Source organism: Pristis pectinata, chromosome 6 (assembly GCF_009764475.1).
Source record: "Pristis pectinata isolate sPriPec2 chromosome 6, sPriPec2.1.pri, whole genome shotgun sequence".
Taxonomy (NCBI): domain Eukaryota; kingdom Metazoa; phylum Chordata; class Chondrichthyes; order Rhinopristiformes; family Pristidae; genus Pristis; species Pristis pectinata.
Window position 1 is genome coordinate 87,149,193 of NC_067410.1, and position 23,413 is coordinate 87,172,605.

General features: G+C 39.4%; 1 protein-coding gene across 1 annotated transcript in view; it reads right to left on the minus strand.

Annotated features, from left to right (window-relative positions):
- The window catches only part of LOC127571878 (probable cation-transporting ATPase 13A4), a 61,082-nt gene that overhangs the window by 18,421 nt on the left and 19,248 nt on the right, over window positions 1-23,413 (minus strand). The window contains exons 12-24 of the mRNA XM_052018623.1: window positions 23,043-23,231; window positions 21,124-21,185; window positions 18,226-18,376; window positions 14,562-14,645; window positions 11,198-11,354; window positions 5,826-5,943; window positions 4,806-4,930; window positions 4,154-4,303; window positions 4,049-4,059; window positions 3,146-3,286; window positions 2,951-3,030; window positions 1,933-1,975; window positions 537-646 (exon numbers count right to left, since the gene is read on the minus strand). Of these exons, the coding sequence (XP_051874583.1) occupies window positions 537-646; window positions 1,933-1,975; window positions 2,951-3,030; window positions 3,146-3,286; window positions 4,049-4,059; window positions 4,154-4,303; window positions 4,806-4,930; window positions 5,826-5,943; window positions 11,198-11,354; window positions 14,562-14,645; window positions 18,226-18,376; window positions 21,124-21,185; window positions 23,043-23,231 (1,421 nt within the window). The remainder of the gene's footprint in view (window positions 1-536; window positions 647-1,932; window positions 1,976-2,950; window positions 3,031-3,145; window positions 3,287-4,048; window positions 4,060-4,153; window positions 4,304-4,805; window positions 4,931-5,825; window positions 5,944-11,197; window positions 11,355-14,561; window positions 14,646-18,225; window positions 18,377-21,123; window positions 21,186-23,042; window positions 23,232-23,413) is intronic.

Genomic DNA, 23,413 nt, shown 5'->3' on the forward strand with positions numbered 1-23,413 from the left:
CACTTACCTCAAAGGTACACAAAGGCACACAATGATTTACTAATCTCTATGGCATCCCCCTCATTATTCTAAATATTTTAGATTTGATGATGATATGCAGATCAAACTCCTCATTATCAAAGCATCAAAAATAAAATATGTTTCTTGTTTACACTGTATTTTGTAAAGCTTCATAGTGGAAGACCAGACAGCTAGTCTCAAAGCATGTTCATTTGGTTCCTATATTAAATGTGTCACGACTTTGTGCATATTCATCAATGTTTCAAAGTGCTGTTAATTGATAAACATCTTAGGCAATATTCATTCCTCCTGATGTGCTGGTGGCTGTATGTATTCAGTTCCAGAAACTTATTCATTTACAGGATGTGGGCATGCTTATCAAGGTCAGCCTTCAATGCCCATCTCTAATACTTTGATTCAGCATGAATTGGACACTTAATTGTCTATTCTGCCAGGAAGATTATTAAGTACAATCACACAATAACATGATTGTGGTCAAAATGAGAATTCTCACAACTGTTATGGAGTTGACTTACTTGATGAGGTGTGGAACACACTCGATGTTGGGTATTTTTGAAGTAAACAGTGAAGCTACAGAGGCCTCGTGTACTGATAGTGAGATCCCTGCATGGGCTGTCTTTAAAGCCTAGAAATAAAAATATTTTAGCTTATGCAAATTAGATCACATTTTCAGAAATTCTGTTCTTTTTAAAACTACAGCCTTAGTGATTTTCTTTGTGATCACCTTTAAACTATATCCATAATGACTGGAAAAAGAAAACAAAATACCCTGGATGCTGTAATTTGGAAATAAATGGTGGAATCACTTTATCAGAAGCATTTATTTCCAATTTATAGTTATATAATTGAAACATTAACACTGTTTGTCTCGCCATAAATACTGTTGGATATTTCCAGTAATTTCCATCTCTATATAGTAATGTCTCAGAATTTGGACATATGACCAAAACAGAACAAGAGGTTCCCACCACTCAGATACTTTACAAGCATTCACTATCAAGCCACATTTGAATTAAATAGATCAGCTACATTTGAAAATGGGTCTGAAACATATTGTAGGTTAAGGCTATCCACATACTGGCCAATTCCACAGCTAAGATTGCCTGCAATTAAATCCTGGATGGGGAAATGGATAGATGAGGAAGAGGTGGTCTGTGGTATTTTTCTGGAGCTGGAAGCAATTTTCTTGCCTGTATTCTTTTATGTATTCTTACGACATAGAAGAAGGCCATTCAAGTCTATGCCAGATGATGGTACCCCAAGTTGTAGATCTCTCACTCTGCTCATCTCATAACATTCACAGAATCATAAAAGGAGCACAGTACAGCAAAGTAGGAGGCTATCTAGCTCATTGAGTCCATGCTGAAGAGCAATCCAGTCTTTTCTATCCAGCTCCATAGAAGCATCTACGACTCAAGATCTCAGCAGGTAAAGGTTTGATGTAGTCAGAAAAGGAACCTCAATTTCTGTAGATTTTTTTCTTTTGATTACTTCTCTGATTTTTTTAAATACCTCACTCCAGATTGGTTCCAGTTTTTTTTTACTGAAAGACATTAACAGGGTTGAGTAAATGAATTATCACAACTTCAATTCATTTATAGGATTAAGAGCTGGAAGATCAAAGTGTTGGAAATATATATAGATTGTGAAATTAATGAAATTTCTGTTCTATTTGACTTAATATAACCAATTCTTATTTTACAGATTACTTCTTTGCATAATTTCACACTGTTTGCTTATTAACTCCAGAAGAAGCTGAGATGCTCATTGCAGATAAATATTTCACCACAACATGAATAATCTGGTTTCAGCATGAGAACATTATCCATTAGCTCTATGCTTAGCAATGAAAAATATTTTACATATGAAGGTTACCTGGAAATTGCTGCTAAAAATTCAAGCCAAACTTACCCCACAGTCATTTGCACCATCTCCACACATTCCCACATAATAACTGGAAAATAAAAGCATCAGTCACTACTCAGACACTTCCAGCATCAGCACTGTAATTCTCAGTAGAATGATACTTTTCTAGATATCATTCATCAGGGTTCTTTTATTGCTTCATTTGGATTACTAAACTTCTGAAATTCAGGACATGTCTTTTGAAAGTGGTGAAACATTTTTTTCCTTTGAATATTTACATTGATCCTATAATGCACAAATTTAAATATTGATGGCCATCTTCAACAATGCTAAAAATGCACATAGACCAAAGATTATAGCATCTCCTCCGCCTGGAAATAAAACTCAAATGAAAATTCTGAATTCAGTCAGATTATTGTAAACAAATATGATGCTATAAAATTCTAACTTACTCAAACTGGAGCTGAAAATGAAATATACTTCCATACATCCGGTAATGGAATTAATATTTTGGAATTATTTAAGAAATTGCTTGATACAATAAGGGTGGACAATAGGCTAATTCTGGATGGATGAGCAAATATCCAATGAATATTATTTCATATCTGAATCTTATGATCTTGTGTTGCAGATTTTTTTCTTATATGTGATTATATACTTTATTGAAAAGTAAAACTGAAAACAAAAATCATAAAAAAACTATTTGTTCAAATTGTTATTGAGAAATTAATTGTATAAGATCCATAAAAGAACATTAGTTATAATTAGCTAATATTTTGGATTTATGAATAGACTGCAACCAAATAATGGATGAATACATTTAATTACAGGCAAGATAAAAACAAATGCTTTAAAATTCCTGTATCTTCTATCTCGGTTAACTTTAAAGGATGAATACTACTTTACAATATTATTTTCTGAAAAATGAATCAATGTAGCATGCTCTTACAATGAATTACCAACTAAAAACCTTATGCTTAAAGTCGTGATGGGGTGCTCAGAAGACCAATTTTTTTTATTCTGTCTTTCTCTTCGATAAACATTACACATTTATAAAACTTACTCCAATTTTTGAAACTCTTCTATTAGACTTCCTTTCTGGTTAGGTGACATTCTGGCAAAAACTGTAGCGTTTATAAGCAACTGAAATAAAAAAATACCAAATGTTTACTTAGTACTTGGTAATATTGTTGTATGCCACAAAGACACAATTTAAGAGAGTGAGTAAAATGTGTTTATGTTGTATTAGTTAACTCACCTTTGGTAGTAAATGATAAAAGTGTTGAATTAGAATTTTATATGATTTTCCAGTCATAGCAAAGTGAAAGTCTTTATTCTTTTCAAAGTTATCCATAGGAATTTTACTTTCCTTGAACATACAAAAATATAGTTTATTATACTTTAGACCAAAGGTAGAGAGCCAGAATTATTACTATGTATTTGTTACAAAGTCTTAGAGCAAATTGAGTCAGGCTGTGTTAATAGAAATAATATCAAAGCACGTGCAGTCTAAAAGTACATTTTGAATAAATAACCTAGTGTAATAATGAATTAACTTTTTTGTTTTTTTTACAAGTTAATATGAAGTAATTTAATTTATGTGTGTAAAGTACAGACTTTTATCAGTAATCCACTACTGAAAAATTATCATTACATTTCAATCTATACTGGACAATATACAGCAAAACACTAATAATCTGCTGTCTTTCTATTTGGCTTTGGCTCACCGGGTGATCTTTCCCACACTTCCCTGAAATTCGCCTGGGCCCCAGTCCCTGCTCTCCCCTGAAACTTAACAGGGGCTTGGTTCCTTCGCTCCTTTTAAATTCACCAGGACCCTTGTTCTCGCAAACCCTTGCAAATTATCAGGTTGACCAGAAAGTGTATTATTATAATACTGCATAACATCTAAAAAAAAACTAATCAAAGTGTGTTGGTGTGCATTAATATTGAATAATATCTAATAGTCTGGAAAATCCACCAGTCCAGCACTACTTAAGACCTATGTGTGCTGAATTATCAGTGTTTTCCCATACAAACACAAGTATAAACATCCATATAGCTGCTTATGTTCAAGATGATGTTAAACTAATGATTTTGTTGATACATTGCTTAGATTTCCTTCCCACAACTTGTAATGTTATCCTGAGATGAAAGTAACATTGTAGTTCGCTGATAGCTAATAATTTTCTGATATCCATTAAATACAATGCTGTTGTGAATGCATCAGGCATTCCTTCAATACTTACTCCAGTATAAATCTGACTATTATTCATGCCATTTTCCATTGTTTTCCAGCTGATGACCGCTGTTCCAGATATCTTCGTTTTTGAGGCTTCAACTAAAATGATTTTGTGAGTTAATGGGATCATCCCAGAACTTTTGGCCACTGTGACAGCCGTCTGCAGGTTGTCACCTGTAGAAAATGATCACACTTTAAAAGGCAGTTTGAAACAATCTCTTTGCATAATGAGAAAAGTTCTCCATCATGTTAGTCTAACTAAAAATAAATCTTTCTCTAATAATTCAAATGGCATTAGTCTTATCCCTACAAAAGGAAAGTGAAGGGGAAGATAAATTTTAATTTTAGGGAGAGCTATTATTTGTTGTATTTGACAAGTGTTCAATTCAACATAAATAGCAATTTACAAGAACAGAATGCAAATCTGTAGATTCCCAGACCATGGTCTTCCCTGACATCCACATTATCACCAGATAGTAATTGTGAATGGGAATCACAGCAAGCTTTCCCATTGTGATCCCAAATTCAATGAAACACTGTTTCTACACATGGCTAGGTTTTGACTAACTTAGTACAAAAATTGAACTTGAGATTTTCCTGATCTATATAGCTCAGCTTTTTATTGCTAACTATCATCAGACAATTCAATAACTACCATCATATATTTCATAAGTACCTGTGATCATAACCGTTCGAATCCTGGCTTCGGACAACTCAGATAGTACAGGTGCTGTCTGTGGCTTCAGTTTGTTTTCTAGAATCAGTAGCCCAAGGAATACCAAGTCAGATTCTACATCTTCCCTTTGGTAAATTAAGTAAAAAAAAAACTTAATATGTTTCTAATACAAATTCCAAGTTATGCCTTTTATAAATTTTCTTAACCATTGTTCTGCTTATAATTCAAAGAAATGGTAGGTATTGCATGCACATAAAAATATATGTATGTGCATAAACATGTTTAAGCAATGTAAGAAGTAGCTTTGGATAAAAGCTTGTATTCCTTGATTCCTCTTAAAAGGTATTTGCACAGAGCTAAAGGTCAGCTGCCTTGTCATACATGGGATTTCTGAACTTCTCTTTGTGCATACAAAAGGATCCCAGTTTAAGGTAACGCCCTTTGAATCAGTTCTCAAATTTGCTTATTTCCTTTACAACTTCTAAGTAAATAATTGCAGATGAAGTTGTTTTGAAATAAACTTCATCCTCGATTGGATGAGAGCCCAACCACATATAAAATAAAAAAATAACACCAATCAATCAAAATTATGAAGTGAAGAAGAACCTCATTTTCTTTCTGCATAGATTAGAAAGAACAATGGGGAGAATGCTACACTTCTAACTCTTGATTGTTGCCTCTGTATGTTAGTACTTTATGTTGAACATATTTCTGTAATATGACAGCTTCCATAAAGAATTTAGAAGATTTATTCTGAGAAACTTATTCTGCCATAAATGTTAGTTAAAAATGGGAACTGTGGCTCACGTCACCTAAAATCTGGCTTTGCACACTAGAATCAATCTTTTATCCACACATCTGAACTTAGCTGGATGAGAAAGATATACGAAAGGCACTCTGAAATTTACAAACTTCCACTTTTATCAGCAGTTTGAGAACCACACAACAATAAATCAGCATGATTAACATGCTGAAAGAGGAAAATCATTTTCATGATGTATGTATGCTGGTATGACTCACCTCTTTAAGTTGGCTACACTGATGTTTCTGCTGTTCCAAATAGATTTAAAAGCAAATCCAATAACTCGAAACCCCTGCTTTGTATAGCGCTGCAGTTCCCTTGAGAAGCTCCGTGGAACTGCAGAACACATGAAATTATGAAGCAAATTTACTGAGCATCAATATCTCCTCTCTTCCCATATGAGACAGAATCAAAGCAATAAGGAACATCTTAAAAACTGTCCAAAATATTAATTTTGGTTGATTGATAATATCCTAACATGCATGCAACACTAACTGGGATGTTACGATAAACCCAGGGTGCAGCTGCCTATTCCAAAGTTTCTCAATGGGCATCACAGATCACATGAAACAATTCAAAGAAATTACACAGTCGAATTATAGAATAATTCAGCAGAATAAAAAGCTAGTTAGCCTATTTTGCCCGAGCTGGCTGTTTGAATGAGTTACCAGATTCATTTCATGATTGCAAAGCCACTTGAATTTTCCCCCTTTAAGTATTTTTCTAATTTCCTTTTGGAAATTACTAATGAATCTGCTTATACCACCTGTACATGCAGTCCAATACAATTTATAACTCCTTGCGTATTGTTTGTCTATCTTCAGACGGTCTCTTTTATCATAAGGAAGCAGGAGTAGGTCATTCGTCCCTTGTGCTTATTCTGCACTTTCCTGCATTAGCCTCATATCCCTTGTTTCCTTTGTCAATCAGTTTAAATCTCTGTTGACTGATTATTAAACCCTTTGCCATTGCACAAGTTTTCTCCTTACTTATCCAAACCCTGTATCACTTTAAACACTTTACTCAAACCTTCTTTAACCTTCTCTGCTGTGAGAAGAACAGGCCCAGTCCTCCAGGCTCTCCCATTTATCTGAAGCTCAGCAACCCAGTACCATTCTATTATGTATTTTCCTTATGGTCTCTTAACCCTTCCAGAAGTGTGGTGCAAAAGTTTCATAAATGCTTAGCATAATTTCTTTGTGCTTGTATTCCACGATTACTTTTAAAGTCCTGTATATTCTATGTAGCAAGATCAGCAACCTTCAAATACCTGTACATTCCTAATTCTCTTTGTTCCTTCACCAGTTTAAAATCCTTTGCAGTTCACAGAATAGTTACAGCATGGAAGGCTATTCAGATTGTTGAATCTGTACCAGTTCTATGAAAGAGCAATTCAGCTAAACCCACACTCATACCCTCACTCTAAGCTCTGAAAATTGTTTCCTTTCAAATATGTATTCAGTTCCCTTTTGAGCATTATAGTTGAATCTGCCTCCATCAAGCAGTGCTATTGGTCACATCATACTGCTGAAAAATGATTGGATTTCTGTACATAGTAACTCTTACTGTATTTCATAGGAACGTTGTTGTAATTGGTATTGGTATTGGTTTATTATTGTCACTTGTACCAAGGTACAGTGAAAAGCTTGTCTTACAAACTGATCGTACAGGTCAATTCATTACACAGTGCAGTTACATTGAGTTAGTACAGAGTGCATTGATGTAGTACAGGTAAAAAAAACAATAACAGTACAGAGTAAAGTGTCACAGCTACAGAGAAAGTGCAGTGCAATAAGGTGCGAGGTCACAAAAAGGTAGACTGTGAGGTGATAGTCCATCTCATTGTATAGAGGAACCGTTCAATAGTTTTATCACAGTGGGATAGAAACTGTCCTTAAGTCTGGTGGTACATGCCCTCAGGCTCCTGTATCTTCTACCCGATGGAAGAGGAGAGAAGAAAGAATGTCCCGGGTGGGTGGGGTCTTTGATTATGCTGGCTGCTACACCAAGACAACGAGAGGTAAAGACTGAGTCCAAGGAGGGGAGGCTGGTGTCTGTAATGCGCTGGGCTGTGTCCACAAATCTCTGCAGCTTCTTGTGGTCTTGGGCAGAGCAGTTCCCATACCAAACCGTGATACATCCAGATAGGATGCTTTCTATGGTGCATCGGTAAAAGTTGGTGAGAGTCAAAGGGGACAAACCAAATTTCTTTAGCCTCCTGAGGAAGTAGAGGCGCTGGTGAGCTTTCTTGGCCGTGGCATCTACGTGGTTTGTCCAGGACAGATTGTTGGTGATGTTCACTCCCAGGAACTTGAAGCTGTCAGCCCTCTCGACCTCAGCACCATTGATGTAGACAGGTGCATGTACACCGCCCCCTTTCCTGAAGTCAATGACCAGCTCTTTAGTTTTGTTGACATTGAGGGAAAGGTTGTTGTCATGACACCATTCCACTAAGCTCTCTATCTCCTTTCTGTACTCCGACTCATCGTTGTTTGAGATACGTCCTACAACAGTGGTCTCATCTGCAAACTTGTAGATGGAGTTAGAGCGGGATCTGGCCACACAGTCATGAGTGTATAGGGAGTAGAGTAGAGGGCTGAGGACGCAGCCTTGTGGTGCACCAGTGTTGAGAATAATTAAACAATTACAAGTATTGCTGAGATGTTATTTGGCACCTTTATAAAGTTACAGCTCTCTCCCAACCAATGTGCCACGATAAGACAAAAGACCAAAATAAGATCTATACTTTATATCATGTAGTAATGAGGCAGCATAACCAAGATGGAAAACTGACCACCAAAGAACATGTTAAATGTTTTCTTACAGTCACATTATGCTCTTGAAATCAGAAATGCTGTATTGTTAAACTAAAATGAGAAAACTAAAATAATGTCAAGTAACATTTTCAATAATGCATAGTATCAACGAGAAAGTGAGTAAATTGATGATGGGCAGAACATAACCTTGAACAAAGAAAAAAATGTGGAAAGAGTGCCAGGTCAGTCAAGCTAAGGGGTATCAGGCTGAATTCACAAAGCAAAAAATGTGCCACCATAAATTGGGAGTGTTGGAGAGAAGATTGTTTCTAATGAATGGATGGAGAGTTAGGTAGATGCAGTTTCTCTCCGAACTGAGACTGAAGGGGGTAGAAAATTAAAGTCAGCATCTTTGGTAATCACTTCCAATTTATAATCCAGCAATAGTCAAGTAGCAGGTAAAACCTTCTGAATTGCAACCCCAATCTGGATCTTTTCACTATCAATAAAAATAATAAAAAAACAAATAGGCATTTCTACATCCTTTAATCTCAAGTTTATTTATTTATTAATTTATTGTCTGTCTCCCATTGCCCTTGAAAAGGTTCTGGTGAACTACCTTTTGAACAGGTGCAGTCTTTTTGGTGAAGGTACTCTCACAGTAGAATTGGGTACCGAACTCTAAGGTTTAGATCTGGCAACAATAAAGGACTAGCAATATATTTTCAAATTAGAATATGCTACTTCCAAGGGAATCTGCAGGTGATGGTGTTCTGTGTGTCTAAGGTGCTGACTTCAGGATGCCCTGCCTCTGACCTGCACATGTAACCAGATGATGTCGGTGGCTGGTTTTGTTGAATTTTTGGATAATAGCAAACCCCAGGATGTTGATAATGGTGGACTTGGCAATGGTAATGCCACTGATGTCAGGGGATGTTGGTTACACTCTCTCTTGTTGGAGGTGGTCATTGTATAGCACTTTGGTGGTATGAATTTTACTCATCGTTTATCAGCCCATGCCTTAATGTCGCAAAAGTTTTGCTGCATGCAGATATAATTGGCTTTGTTTGCTAAGGAGCGGCAAGTGGAATTAAACATTAGCAGTCATCACCGCTTTTGTTTAGCAATTTGTTTGTATTATGATTTTATTACATATGCTAGCATTTGTTGCCCTTGAACTGAGTGGCTTGCTGGCCATTTCAGGAGGGCATTTAAGAATCAGCAGCTTCGGCAGGCTTGGAGTCACATACAGGCCAGACCAGGTAAATGAATCAGATGTGCTTTTAGACCAATCCAGTAGTTTTGTAGACATTATTACTAGTGGCCAATTGTTTAAAAAAACTTCATATTATTAACTGAATTAAATTCTACAGCTGCATGACAGGATTTGAACTCCGCATTGTCAGTCCAGGCTTCTGGATTACCAACCTGGCAATTTAACTGCTGTGCCACCAACATACCCATAATACTGTTGTGTGTTAGGCTGCAGGGTGTCTGTACTAATCATCATATTCCATCTGCTGGACAACCTGAGCAAGTTACAAAAGAGTGTTCTTTCTCTTCTGTATTCTCCAGCACATGGGGTAACGTGCTTCTTCCACTGCTTTTAAATTCCACACACTTGGATTGTTTCAGTGACAAAATAAACTGCTTTATGTGGGAATTCTACGAGGTCAATTCACAACCCAATATTAATAAAACTGGCTAGTTATGATGTATGACCCTCCACTCATACCAAATCTAAGATTGTAAAGGAACTCAGCAGGCCAGGCAGCATCCGTGCAGAAAAGCAGGTGGTCAACGTTTCGGGTCAGGACCCTTCTTCAGCACTGAAGATAGGAAAAGGGGAAGCTCAATATATAGGAGGGAAAAGCAGAACAGTGATAGGTGGACAAAAGAGGGAAGGCAGGATGGGCCCAGGGTGGTGATAGGTAGATGCAGGTAAGAGATAGTGATAGACAGGTGTGGGGGAGGAGGGGAGAGCAGATCCACCAGGGTGTGGGTCAAAGGTAAGGAGAGAAAGGAAAAAAATGGGGTAGGAAAAAGAGAGATAGGCTAGGAAAGGGAAGAAGAGGAGAAACATAGTGGGGGGAGGGTGTTGTGGGGAAGGGGGTGGGGATTATTCAAAGTGGGAGAATTTGATGTTCATGCCATTAGGCTGCAAGGTTCCAAGATGGAAAATGAGAAGCTGTTCCTCCAGTTTGCGCTTGGAATTCTCCTGGCAGTGGAGGAGGCCGAGGACTGACATATCAGTGATAGTGTGGGAGGGGAAGTTGAAGTGACTGGCAACTGGAAAATGCAGATCGCGGTTATGGACAGACATAGGTGTTCTGCGAAACAGTCACCTAGTCAGCATTTGGTCTCACCAATGTAGAGGAGGCCACACTCGGAGCACCAAATGCAGTAGATGATATTAAGGGAGGTGCAGGTGAATCTCTGTCTCACCTGAAAGGACTGTTTGGGTCCCTGGATGGAGGTGATGAGATGGTGTAGGGGCAGATGTTGCACCTATGGCTGGGGCAGTAGAAAGTTCCTCCAGCATCATAGTATTTTTCGTCTAGATTTCAGCATCTGAAGTCCCTTGTTTCTGTGAGATTGTAAAGCACAGTCAAGTCATCCATTAGATATCATACAGAATGCAGAGACCAGAGCCTTAATCTCCTGCTAGTTGGTGTAGGAGAACTACTAACTGAGTCATATTCCTTCTGCAATAAACCCTGTTTGTGATCCCCATTTGTGTTATGAATTTCATGTATTACTCATTTCAGGAACTGGTCATAATATCAATGAATAATTCATCAAATGCTCTTATTTTCATGGATAACTATTCAAACCTGTTTGGGGTTTGCAAAGACGTACAACCATCTCTGGGGCTCCCTTAAGGTAGACAGTTAGCTTTTCTTTACCAATCACTTGGGTTACAACTGACATTCTTTGCAGTGTTGATGAGAATGGGTATTGCTTCAAGACTATAATTCCTGCCTTTGACACCTGTAATAAATAATAGCATCCATGCATTAAAAAAAGTTAACTTCTCTGCAAGGCATATTTGAGTTTTATTACATGATTGTGACTAGAGTCATAAGTCCATAATAAATAGAAATAGGAGTAAGGCATTGAGCCCAACATGCCTGCTTTGCCATTCAATTAGATTATCTTTTACCTTGACTACCTTAATATCTAAAAATCTCTTAAATTGTATCATGAGTATACTCAGTGAATGTGCCTCCACATACTTAATGGATTGTGAATTCCAAAGATTCATCATTCCTTGGTGAAGAATAGCATAGACAGAGTTAATGCGAGTAGGCTCTTTCCATCTATATTAGGAGAGATAAGTACGAGAGGACATGGCTTTAGGGTGAAAGGGGAAAGGTTTAGGGGGAACATTAGGGGGAACTTCTTCACTCAGAGAGTGGTGGGAGTGTGGAACGGGCTGCCATCTGATGTAGTAAATGCGGGCTCACTCTTAAGCTTTAAGAATAAATTGGATAGATATATGGACAGGAGAGGTCTGGAGGGTTATGGACTGGGTGCAGGGAAGTGGGACTAGCGGAATAACGTTTTGGCACAGACTAGAAGGGTTGAATGGCCTGTTTTCTGTGCTGTATTGTTCTATGGTTCTATGGTTCCTTTCTGAATGATTGATCCCTTATTCTGAGACTGTTGTTCTTGGTTCTAGTCATCACAGCTAGGAAATATCAACTCTGTATTTAACCCTGTCAAGTTCCAAATGTTCTAATGATATAAACCGAGGTGGGATTGTAAGTAGGGAGCAGAATGCGAAGAAGTTTCCAGGGATATAGACAAGTGATGGGGTGAGAAGATGGTAAATGGAATAAAATATGGGAAAATGTGTAATTATCCAATTTAGTGCAGAGAACAGAAAAGCAAAGGATTTTTAAATGACGTAATTGGCCATTGTTGATATTCAATGGGATCAAGGTGTCCCTGTATACATATCATTGAAGACCAAGTCAAGTCAAGTTGTTGATATGTGCACAAGTACTGTGAGGTACAGTACAATTTAAAACTTGCCTGCAGCAGCATCACAGGCATGTAGGTACAGACAGCACACAAAATATAAATTATACATAAATCATACAAGACAGTGAAGAGAGAGAGGGAAAAAAGACGGCAAAAACAAGACCTAAGTGCAAGAAAAAAGTCACAATCAAAGACAACTCCGTTGTGTGCCATTGCTGAGGTAGGGTGAGGGTTGTGCAGGTCGGTTCAAAAACCAACTTCAGGTGCAATAAACAATTAGGAAGGCAAATGAAGCATTAGTCTTTAATGCATGAGGATTTGAATACAGGAATGGATGAGCCAACCCTGGTGAATGGCATACAGTTTCGGCCACTTTACCTGAAAAAGTTTATACTTGCTGTAGAGGGAGTGCAACAAAGATTCACTGGGATGGCAAGTTGGCTGTTTGGAGAGAGATTGAGTAAGTTCTAGAGTTTAGCAGAATGAGAAGAGATCTCACCGGAACTTGCAACATTCCAACTGGGCTCAATAGAGTGGTTACAGAGAGGATGCTTCCCCTGCTGAGGAATCTCAGAACAAGGACAGGCAAGTTACAAGGTTTCTTTACTCCCAGAATGGTGAACCTTTGGCATTCTGTACTTCGATGGCTGAGGAGGCTTAGTCGTTGACAGAGATTGATAGATTTCTGGGTATGAAGCTAATTGAGGGATATGGAAAATGGAGCTGAGGTAGAAAATCAGCCATGATCTTGATGAATGGTGGAAGGGCTGAATAGTCTGATTCTTATCTCTTTATGTATTTAAACTTCAGGGAGAATCTGCTTAAGCTCTTCTCTTGGGACACACAATCCATCCAAGAACTTAATCTGGTGAAACTTCTCTGCGTTCCTTCTGTTTCAAGTATATCCTACATAATTGGAACAAGACTCTTAAGTTCTCTTGCAGTAAAGGCCAACATACCATTTGTCTTGTTCATTGCTTGCCCGACATGCATATTAACATTAAGTGATTTGTGTACAAAGACACCCAGGTCCTCTGAGCAACAAGGAGATACAAGAGACAGCAGATGCTGGAACCTGGAGCAACACACAAAAATCTGGAGGAACACAGTAGGTCAGGCAGCATCTATGGAGGGAAATCGACAGTTGATGTTTTCGGTCAAGACCCTTCATCTGCACTGAAAGATAGAGGGGAGATAGCCGGTATAAAAAAGGTGGAGGGAAGTGATGGAGCAAGAGTTGGTAGGTGATAGGTGGATCCAGGTGAGGGAGGGGGGTCTGATAGGCAGTGATAGGTAGATGGGAGAGTGGAGAGTGGGAATAGTGTCAGAAGCTGGAAGGTGATTGGTGGAAGTGACAGAGAGCTGAAGATGAGAGAATCTGATAGGAGTCTGATAGGAGCTTGGGATAAAGGGAGGGAGGTGGGGAGGGCAGAGGGGAGTAGTAGGGAAGGGGAACTAGTGGGAGGAGTGTGTGGTTGATGGACAGATGTAGATGGTGGAGGAGGGGAGAAAGATAGGGTGATGGGTGTTAGGTAGTTCTGGAGGAGGTTGAGAAGGGACAGTGGGGAGCAGTTACCAGAAATTGGAGAATTCAATGTTCACACTGCCGGGTTGTAGACTACCCAGGAATATGAAGTGCTGTTCCTCTAATTTGTGTTTCACCTCATCTTGGCAGTAGAGGAGGCTGAGGACAGACATGTTGGTGTGGGAATGGGGAAGAGAATTAAAATGGCTAGCAACAAGGAGCTCCAGACAGCCATGGCGGACAGAGTGCAGGTGCTCAGTGAAGCAGTTGCCCAGTCTGCACCTGGCCTCACTGATGCAGAGGAGACCACATCAGGAGCACTGGATGCAATAAATAACACTGGAGGATAAGCTGGAAGAGCTGGTTAGGGCCCTGGATGGTGGCGAGGCAGGTGGAGTAGGACAGGTATTACACCTCTTTCGGATACAGCGGAGAGTGCCTGGGAAAAGGAGGGAGGGGGATGGGAAGGGAGGGAGGGAGGGGGATGGGGAGGGAGGAAGGGAGGGGGAGGGAGGGAGGGGGATGAGTAGGGAGGGAGGAGGGTGGGAGGGGGATGGGTAGGGAGGGTGGGAGGGGAATGGGTGGGAAGGGAGGGGGGGTGGGGAGCGAGGGAGGGGGTGGGGAGGGAGGGAGGGAGGGAGGGGGATGGCTAGGGAAGGATGAGCAGATCAGCTCATATCATTTACCTCACTAGCTGTAGGTCCTGGCTTAACAATAAATGAATGAGCATCCTCAGTTCGCTGTTTTAAGGCTGCATTTTCTTTTATTTCCTGTGTTGAATTCAAAGAAGAACATTATAGTTTAATCATATGTTTCATTTGTTTCAAATTATATATATTTTATCTTAATTGTTGCAAATAGTTCTACCATAGTCAAAAAGACCCATTGCCAGTCTATGTAAATTTGGACAATGGGCTCTCAAATATTTGATATCAAACTTAACACAACTAGGTACCTGACAGATCTAAAACATATAAGGTGGGAAGAATGGAATAACTTATCTTTACTGACCAATTTTTACATGCTCAAGCCTTCTTAAGGTTCTTTGCAATTCCATCAAAACAATACTGAAACAATGACAAGAGCAACATTTTACATTTATACAACACTTAAGTGCATTTACTTAAATGCAAGAAGCATCAGGAATAAGGGAGATGAATTGAGAGCTTGGATAAGTCCATGGGACTATGATATTGTGGCTATCACAGAGACATGGCTGACATCAGGGCAGGAATGGATATTTTCAGTGCTTTAAAAGGGATGGGGGGTGGAAGAGGAGGAGGGGTGGCGATACTGGTCAGGGACACTATTACAGCGGCAGAAAGGGTGGATAATGTAAAAGGATCCTCTCTAGAGTCAATATGGGTCAAAGTTAGGAACAAGAAAGGAGCAGTTACTCTACTGGGAGTATTCTATAGGCCCCCTGGTAGCAGTAGGGATACTGAGGAGCAGATTGGGAGGCAGATTTTGGAAAGATGTGAAAATAACAGGGTTATTATAGTGGGAGACTTCAACTTCCCAAACATTGATTGGCACCTGCTTAGTGCCAAAGGTTTAGACGGGGCGGAGTTTGTTAAGTGTGTCCAGGATGGATTCCTGTCATGTATGTTGACAGGCCGACTAGAGGGAATGCCATATTAGATCTAGTTTTAGGTAATGAACCGGGACAGGTGAAGGATCTATCGGTGGGTGAGCATTTGGGGGACAGCGACCACTGCTCCATAACCTTTAGAATTGTCATGGACAGGGATAGGAGCAAAGAGGACGGGAAGATATTTAATTGGGGAAAGGCAAATTATGGGGCTGTAAGACGAGAACTTAAGAGTGTAAATTGGGGTGACATTTTTGAAGGGAAGTGTACTATAGAGATGTGGTCGATGTTCAGGGATCTCTTGCAGGATGTTAGGGATAAATTTGTCCCGGTGAGGCAGAGAAGGAATGGCAGGGTGAAGGAACCATGGGTGACAAGGGAGGTGGAACAACTAGTTAGGAAGAAGAAGGCAGCGTACGTAAGGTGTAAGCAGCAAGGATCAGACAGGGCTCGTGAGGAATATAGAGTAGCAAGGAGGGAACTTAAGAAGGGGCTGAGGAGAGCGAGAAGGGGACATGAAAAGGCTTTGGTGAGTAGGGTTAAGGAGAATCCCAAGGCTTTTTACTTGTACATGAAGGGCAGAAGGATGGCTAGAGTAAAGGTGGGTCCGATTAAAGACAAAGGTGGGAAGATGTGCCTGGAAGATGTGGAAGTGGGTGAGGTTCTCAATGAATACTTCTCTTCAGTATTCACCAAGGAGAGGGGTCTGCATGACGCTGAGGACGGTGTTGGTAAAGGTAATGTTCTAGAGTATGTAGGTATCAAGAGAGAGGATGTGTTGGAGCTGTTAGAAAATATTAGGACAGATAAGTCCCTGGGGCCTGACGGAATATTCCCCAGGCTGTTTTGTGAGGCAAGGAAGGAGATTTCTGAACCGTTGGCTAGGATCTTTGAGCCCTCATTGTCCACGGGGATGGTAACCGAGGATTGGAGGGTGGTGAATGTTATCCCCTTATTCAAAAAGGGCAGTAAGGATAGTCCAGGGAATTACAGACCAGTGAGCCTTATGTCTGTGGTGGGCAAGCTGTTGGAAAGGATTCTTAGAGATAGGATCTATGAGCATTTAGAGAATCATGGACTGATTAGGGACAGCCAGCATGGATTTGTGAAGGGAAGATCAAAGAACCCTATCACTAGCCTGATAGGGTTCTTTAAGGAGGTGACCAGGAAGATTGATGAGGGTAGTGTAGTAGATGTGGTCTACATGGATTTTAGTAAGGCGTTTGACAAGGTTCCGCATGGTAGGCTTCTTCAGAAGGTCAGAGGCCAAGGGATCCAGGGAGGCTTGGCCATGTGGATTCAGAATTGGCTTGCCTATAAAAAGCAGAGGGTTGTGGTGGAGGCAGTACTTTCAGATTGGAGGGCTGTGACTGGTGGTGTCCCACAGGGATCGGTCCTGGGACCTCTACTTTTCGTGATATTTATTAATGACTTAGATGAGGGGGTGGAAGGGTGGGTTAGCAAGTTTGCAGATGACACAAAGATTGGTGGTGCTGTGGATAGTGTGGAGGGCTGTCGAAGCTTACAAAGGGATATTGATAGGATGCAGAGCTGGGCTGACAAGTGGCAGATGGAGTTCAATCCAGAGAAGTGTGAGGTGGTACACTTTGGAAGGACAAACTCCAAGGTGGAGTACAGGGTAAATGGCAGGATTCTGGGCAGTGTAGAGGAGCAGAGGGATCTGGGGGTTCATATCCACAGATCACTGAAAGTCGCCACACAGGTGGACAGGGTAGTTCAGAAAGCTTATGGGATGTTGGCTTTCATAAGACGTGGGATCAAGTGTAAGAGCCGAGAAGTAATGATGCAGCTTTACAAAACTCTGGTCAGACCACACTTAGAGTACTGTGTCCAGATCTGGTCGCCTCATTATAGGAAGGATGTGGAGGCATTGGAGAGGGTGCAGAGGAGATTTACCAGGATGCTGCTTGGATTAGAGGGTATGGATTATGAGGAGAGACTAAAGGAGCTAGGGCTTTACTCATTGGAGAGAAGGAGGATGAGGGGAGACATGATAGAGGTATACAAAATATTAAGAGGAATAGATAGAGTGGACAGCCAGCGCCTCTTTCCCAGGGCACCAATGCTCAAGACAAGAGGGCATGGCTTTAAGGTAATGGATGGGAAGTTCAAGGGAGACGTCAGAGGGAGGTTTTTCGCCCAGGGAGTAGTTGGTGCATGGAATGCGCTGCCTGGGGCGGTGGTGGAGGCTGATACATTGGGCAAGTTCAAGAGATTGTTAGATAAGCATATGGAGGAATTTAAGATAGAGGGATATATGGGAGGAAGGGGTTAGATAGTCTTAGGAGTGGTTTGAAGGTCGGCACAACGTGGTGGGCCGAAGGCCTGTATTGTGCTGTATCGTTCTATGGTTCTATGGTAACACATTATAAAATATGAAAACATCCTAAAGATTTCACAGATATGCATTCAAGAAATGGACACAGAGGTATGAGAAGGTGAGCACTAAAGCTCAATCAAAGGTTAGTTTTAAGGACAACTTTAAAAGAACAGAAGGTGTTAGAGAGACAATTTTAGAAATAGTATCTGAGCATCTAAGGACACAGCTGAGGCCTAAAGGTAGGTTATGCTCTAGACATCAAAAGGTGAAGAGCAGGATGCAGAGATAAGAATAATTAAAAAAACACTGAATTTGGAAAATGGTGACACTAAACTCTTCTGTAAAATGATTAATTTATTTCCATGAGCTATGAATGAAAAGTATGGAACTCCTTTAATGCATACAGTCTGTCTCTTACCCAGCCAGTGGTCTCAAACATTTTCAAGTCCAATGGGTCTCCTCGGAGAGTGTTGTCTAAAAGAACGAGTGAGTGGCAACTGGCCATGGCACCAAAGAAGGGCCCCCATGGTAACTTCACTCCACTGCTAAACTTGAATATGTTCTGTAAACTGGGCGTTCAAAAAAGTCTTATTAGAAATATAAAATCTTAAGAAATCTATGATATGTCTTGGTACCATTGTTAACAATTTTAAGGTGGAGTCATTTCTCTTTAGTATACTAAAGCTCAGTGAAAATATTTGTACTATTAATGATTGAAGTTGCCACTTAAATATTTTAAAAGTTGAAAATAGGACAGATTTTGCAGTCGGCAGCAAGCCCACTGTATTCACCATTGAACTCAATAAAGTAATATTACAGAAAATGCTGGAAACATTAACTCCATTTCTCTTTCCACCATTGCTGTCTGACCTGTTGAGTTTTTTCAACATTTTCTGTTGTTATTTCCAGTTTCCAGCATCTGCCTTGTTTTTTTCAAGTCTTAGAGCACTACAGCACAGAAACATGCCCTTCGGCAACATTTAGTCCACGCTGCTCTGATCTTCTGCCGAGTCCCATCTGCCTGCACCTGGTCCACATCCCTCCAAACCCCTATCATCCATGTACCTATCCAAACTGCTCTTAAATGTTACAATTGAAGCCACATTTACCACTTCCACTGGCCGCTCGTTCTACACTCGCTCCACCCTCTGAGTGAAGAAGTTCCCCCTCAGATTCCCCTTATATATTTTACTTTTCACCCTAAACCTATGACCTCTAGTTCTAGTCGCACCCAACCTGAGGGGAATTTTATCTTCAATAATAAAATTACAACTGTTGCATTCACTTTCCTCTTTGTCAAATACACTGGAAGGGTCCCTGTGGATTGGCTCTGCATGGGCCTTCTATACATCACATTTGGCAGCCAACACTAACCTCATCTACAAAATGTGAATAAAATTTGAGCATTAACCGCAACAACTTCATCAAAATCTTAAATCTTGTTGAAAAAATCTTTGAAACATTGAAAAAATGCTTCTGAGGCATTCAAAAATATTCAAAAACTTAACAAAAAATGTTAAATATTTTTAAAAATCTCAACAAAGTAAAAAAAAACTTTAAGCCACTAAATAAATTTAAATACATTTAGACACTTCTAAAAATAATAATCCAAATTAACGAATCATGAAATATTTTGAAAAAAACCTTGGAAAGAGTACTTTTAAGCTAACAGATTCAAAATTCCTTTCAACTGAAAAATTCTCAAGGCATCATCAGTCACTCTCTTCCTTTGGACTCAACAGATGGCTACACTTTGTGCTTTTTTGGACCTGGTTCAGATTTCTATGGCACTTGGCAATTATCCCAAATTCTTGTTCCTTCACTCCATGAATTGTCCAGTAAGGGAACACAGCCGACTACTCAGCAGCAAATGACTGACAGTCACAAACTCCTGCTGTCCTGACTTTTGATACATAACTTTGCTTGTAGCTCATGTCTAGGAGAGAAACCTACAGTGGCATGCAAAAGTTTGGGCACCCCTGGTCAAAATTTCTGTTACTGTGAATGCAAGTAAAAGATGACCTGATTTCCAAAAGGCATAAAGTTAAAGATGAAACATTTCTTTAATATTTTAAGCAAGATTACTTTTTATTTCCATCTTTTACAGTTTCAAAATAACAAAAAAGGAAAAGGGCCTGAAGCAAAAGTTTGGGCACCCTGCATGGTCAGTACTTAGTAACACCCCTTTTTTCACAGCTTGTAAACGCTTTCTGCAGCCAGCTAAGAGTCTTTCAATTCTCATTTGGGGGATTTTCGCCCATTCTTCCTTGCAAAAGACTTTCCTGCGTCCTCACCACAAAATTCAGCATCAGAAGTTTGCAAAGGAACATCTAAACAAGCCTGATGCATTTTGGAAACAAGTCCTGTGGACTGATGAAGTTAAAATAGAACTTTTTGGCCACAATGAGCAAAAGTATGTTTGGAGAAAAAAGGGTGCAGAATTTCATGAAAAGAACCCCTCTCCAGCTGCTAAGCACAGGGGTGGATCAATCATGCTTTGGGTTTGTGTTGCAGCCAGTGGCACAGGGAACATTTCACTGGAGAGGGAAGAATCAATTCAATTAAATACCAGCAAATTCTGGAATCAAACTTCACACCGTCTGTAAAAAAGCTGAAAATGAAAAGAGGATGGCTTCTACAACAGGATAACTATCCTAAACACACCTCAAAATCACAATGGACTACCTCAAGAGGCACAAGCTGAAGGTTTTGCCATGACCCTCACAGGCCCCCGACCTAAACATTATCAAAAATCTGTGGATAGACCTCAAGAGAGCAATGCATGCAAGACAGCCCAAGAATCTCACAGAACTAGAAGCCTTTTGCAAGGAAGAATGGGCGAAACTCCCCCAAACAAGAATTGAAAGACTCTTAGCTGGCTGCAGAAAGCATTTACAAGCTGTGATACTTGCCAAAGGGGGTGTTACTAAGTACTGACCATGCAGGGTGCCCAAACTTTTGCTTCAGGCCCTTTTCCTTTTTTATTATTTTGAAACTGTAAAAGATGGAAATAAAAAAGTAATCTTGCTTAAAATATTAAAGAAATGAGTCATCTTTAACTTTATGCCTTTTGGAAATCAGGTCATCGTTTACTTGCTTAGTTATTCACAGTAACAGAAATTTTGGCCAGGGGTGCCCAAATTTTTGCATGCCACTGTATCTCCGATGCTATTGTGTTGCAGCTAAAGACAATCTCACAGAGGCTATCAAATGTGTATATAGCAAATGACAAAATTTTCTGATTTCCTGACAATGAACATCTTCAATGTTTGAACTTTATAAAAGTTTCTGGCTATATCATTTCAAGGGAACATACCCTTTTCCTTTAGTTGAAGCTAAACCCCACAAATCCAGTCCATCTTCAGTCAGAGTTCCAGTCTACATGAAGCATGAAAATATTATTTAAATTTGGTGAAAATATAAACCCACATAAAGCAATAGATTGCACATAGCATGATGATTATTAGAGCCTGAATTATGCTTTGGGTTATCAGTGCACAACTGCTTAATGCTTTCCTAAGTTCCTCAGTTAATTTAGTTTGAATATTAATAGATGTATTCAAAATAGAGGTGCATTTCAAATATTTTAATATATACCATGCTAAATATTCAAAGCAAAATTATAAAGTGTGTCTGTTTTCTATAAAATTTATAATCAGGGCTATATTTTGTTTCATTAAGAAGAGGAGATATGAAAAAATGTTGTAATAAATGCTATGTTTCTATCTATTTTTGTATGATTCTAATCTGAATTAAAAAGGATTCATCTAGCTGTTTGGAACATCTTTCACTGAGTGGCAAGTTGGCAGCCAGTGAGTGAGGATGCCTATATAAAGTCATATTTTATTGATTTATTGAAGAATATGTTGTGAGTTAAATGGGTTAGCTGCTTGGATATAATTATTTTTGCTTTGCCTCATTTTTCTTAAGGAAATTATATTTTGGGATGAGACGAAGAACAGAAATAATTAGATGCTTGTTTAAGATCCATGACTTCTCAGCTTGCTTACGTGATTGAATAATAGCCTCTGCCACTGGCATATTTATAGATCATGTTGCTGAGGACAAAGGTCGACTGAGGTAGGCTATTTGGGTCAACCTGATGGATGGGCTTTTTCCCTTAGTTACAAACAAACTAGAACACTTGCTTGTCCACTCTTAAGTCTGCCATCTTTCTATGTTTAGATTTCATACTATCCTTATTCTCTTCTGTAAATCATGGTTGAAGTGTGTTTCCTGTTGGGTTTTTGTGTCTTGAAGGAAGGCATATTTGTTGCAAATTGTGTACCATTTCTTGAAAGGCCAGCAATTGCCTGTCCACTGAAATGCACAAAATTCTTAAAGGGCTCAACAGGATAGATGCAGGGAAGATGATTCCTTTGGCTAAGGCATCTGGAACTATGGGTCATAGTCTCAGAAGAAGGGGTAGGCCACTTAGGACTGAAATGAAAATAAATTTCTTCACATTCCGACCAGAGATCGATAGATTCCTGGGTATGTAATGAATCAAGGAATAGCAAAGCAGATTCGAGGGGCTGAATGGCCTACTCTTCATCTATTTCTTATATTCTTATGAGTCTTTCGTTGCAGTTGCCATTATATAAAACTAGGAGCCAGATCTTCCTCTGAAATACTGATCATTTGGCAAATATTTATGAATTAAATGGACCAAAATGGGATAGAGATTATGAACTTTAAAAATACTAGTATGCCATTACACCAGAAGTACTCTCCTAAAATATCTGCATTCTTGTTTAAACCCTAAAAGATGTCTACCATGGACACCCAGGCTGTTTTCCCCAACTTCCACCTAAAATAGAATCCATATTATCGCTGGCATTGTACACATGGTGGAAGAAGTAACACTGAGATATACCTGAGGCAGAAATGCTAGATGAGGCCAAGTAACATGAATCAGTACCATTGAGAGGTTGGCTTGTGAGGAGAAATTTATTCATTTGTTCACTGTCTGCATTTGCTGGGCAAAAGCTGGACGGATCTGACATATAATTGAAATTACTTTTGATTTCAACCAAAGTTTGAGTAAAATTTTGGTGAATTACATTAGTCTGTGTGTTCCTCATTCAATTCACAACTATAAATTCAGACAAAACAATGGCAGTGATATAATCAATGAACACAAGCTTATGTCAGCTGGGAAAATTGTGGTGAAGAAATTGTTATTTTGTAATTACCGTGCAGTAATAATCAACTTAAAAATATCAATTGGTGTACCTTGTCAAAGCAGATGAGATTCAATAGTCCACAAATGTTGATCCTCTGTGGACTAATACTGAAGATTCCCTTCTTTTTCAGTCTTTCCTGGGAATATATTATGCCAATAGTCATAGCAGCAGGTAGGGCAGGAGATACAGCAATAGTTATCACATCCAGTGCCTTCCTCACTACTTTCCCAGTTGCTACCTTTAAGAAAAAAGTTGAAGTCAATAATTCCACTTTAAATCAAACATATCACAGAAAGCATTATTGCATCAACATGGAAATTATACAAAAAACTTCTAGTGATTTCCATGGTTTGTAGAATAAACTAGATAATAAATTCAACTGAATGGTTTAGTTCACATTGGCTCAGAATTTACCAGAGC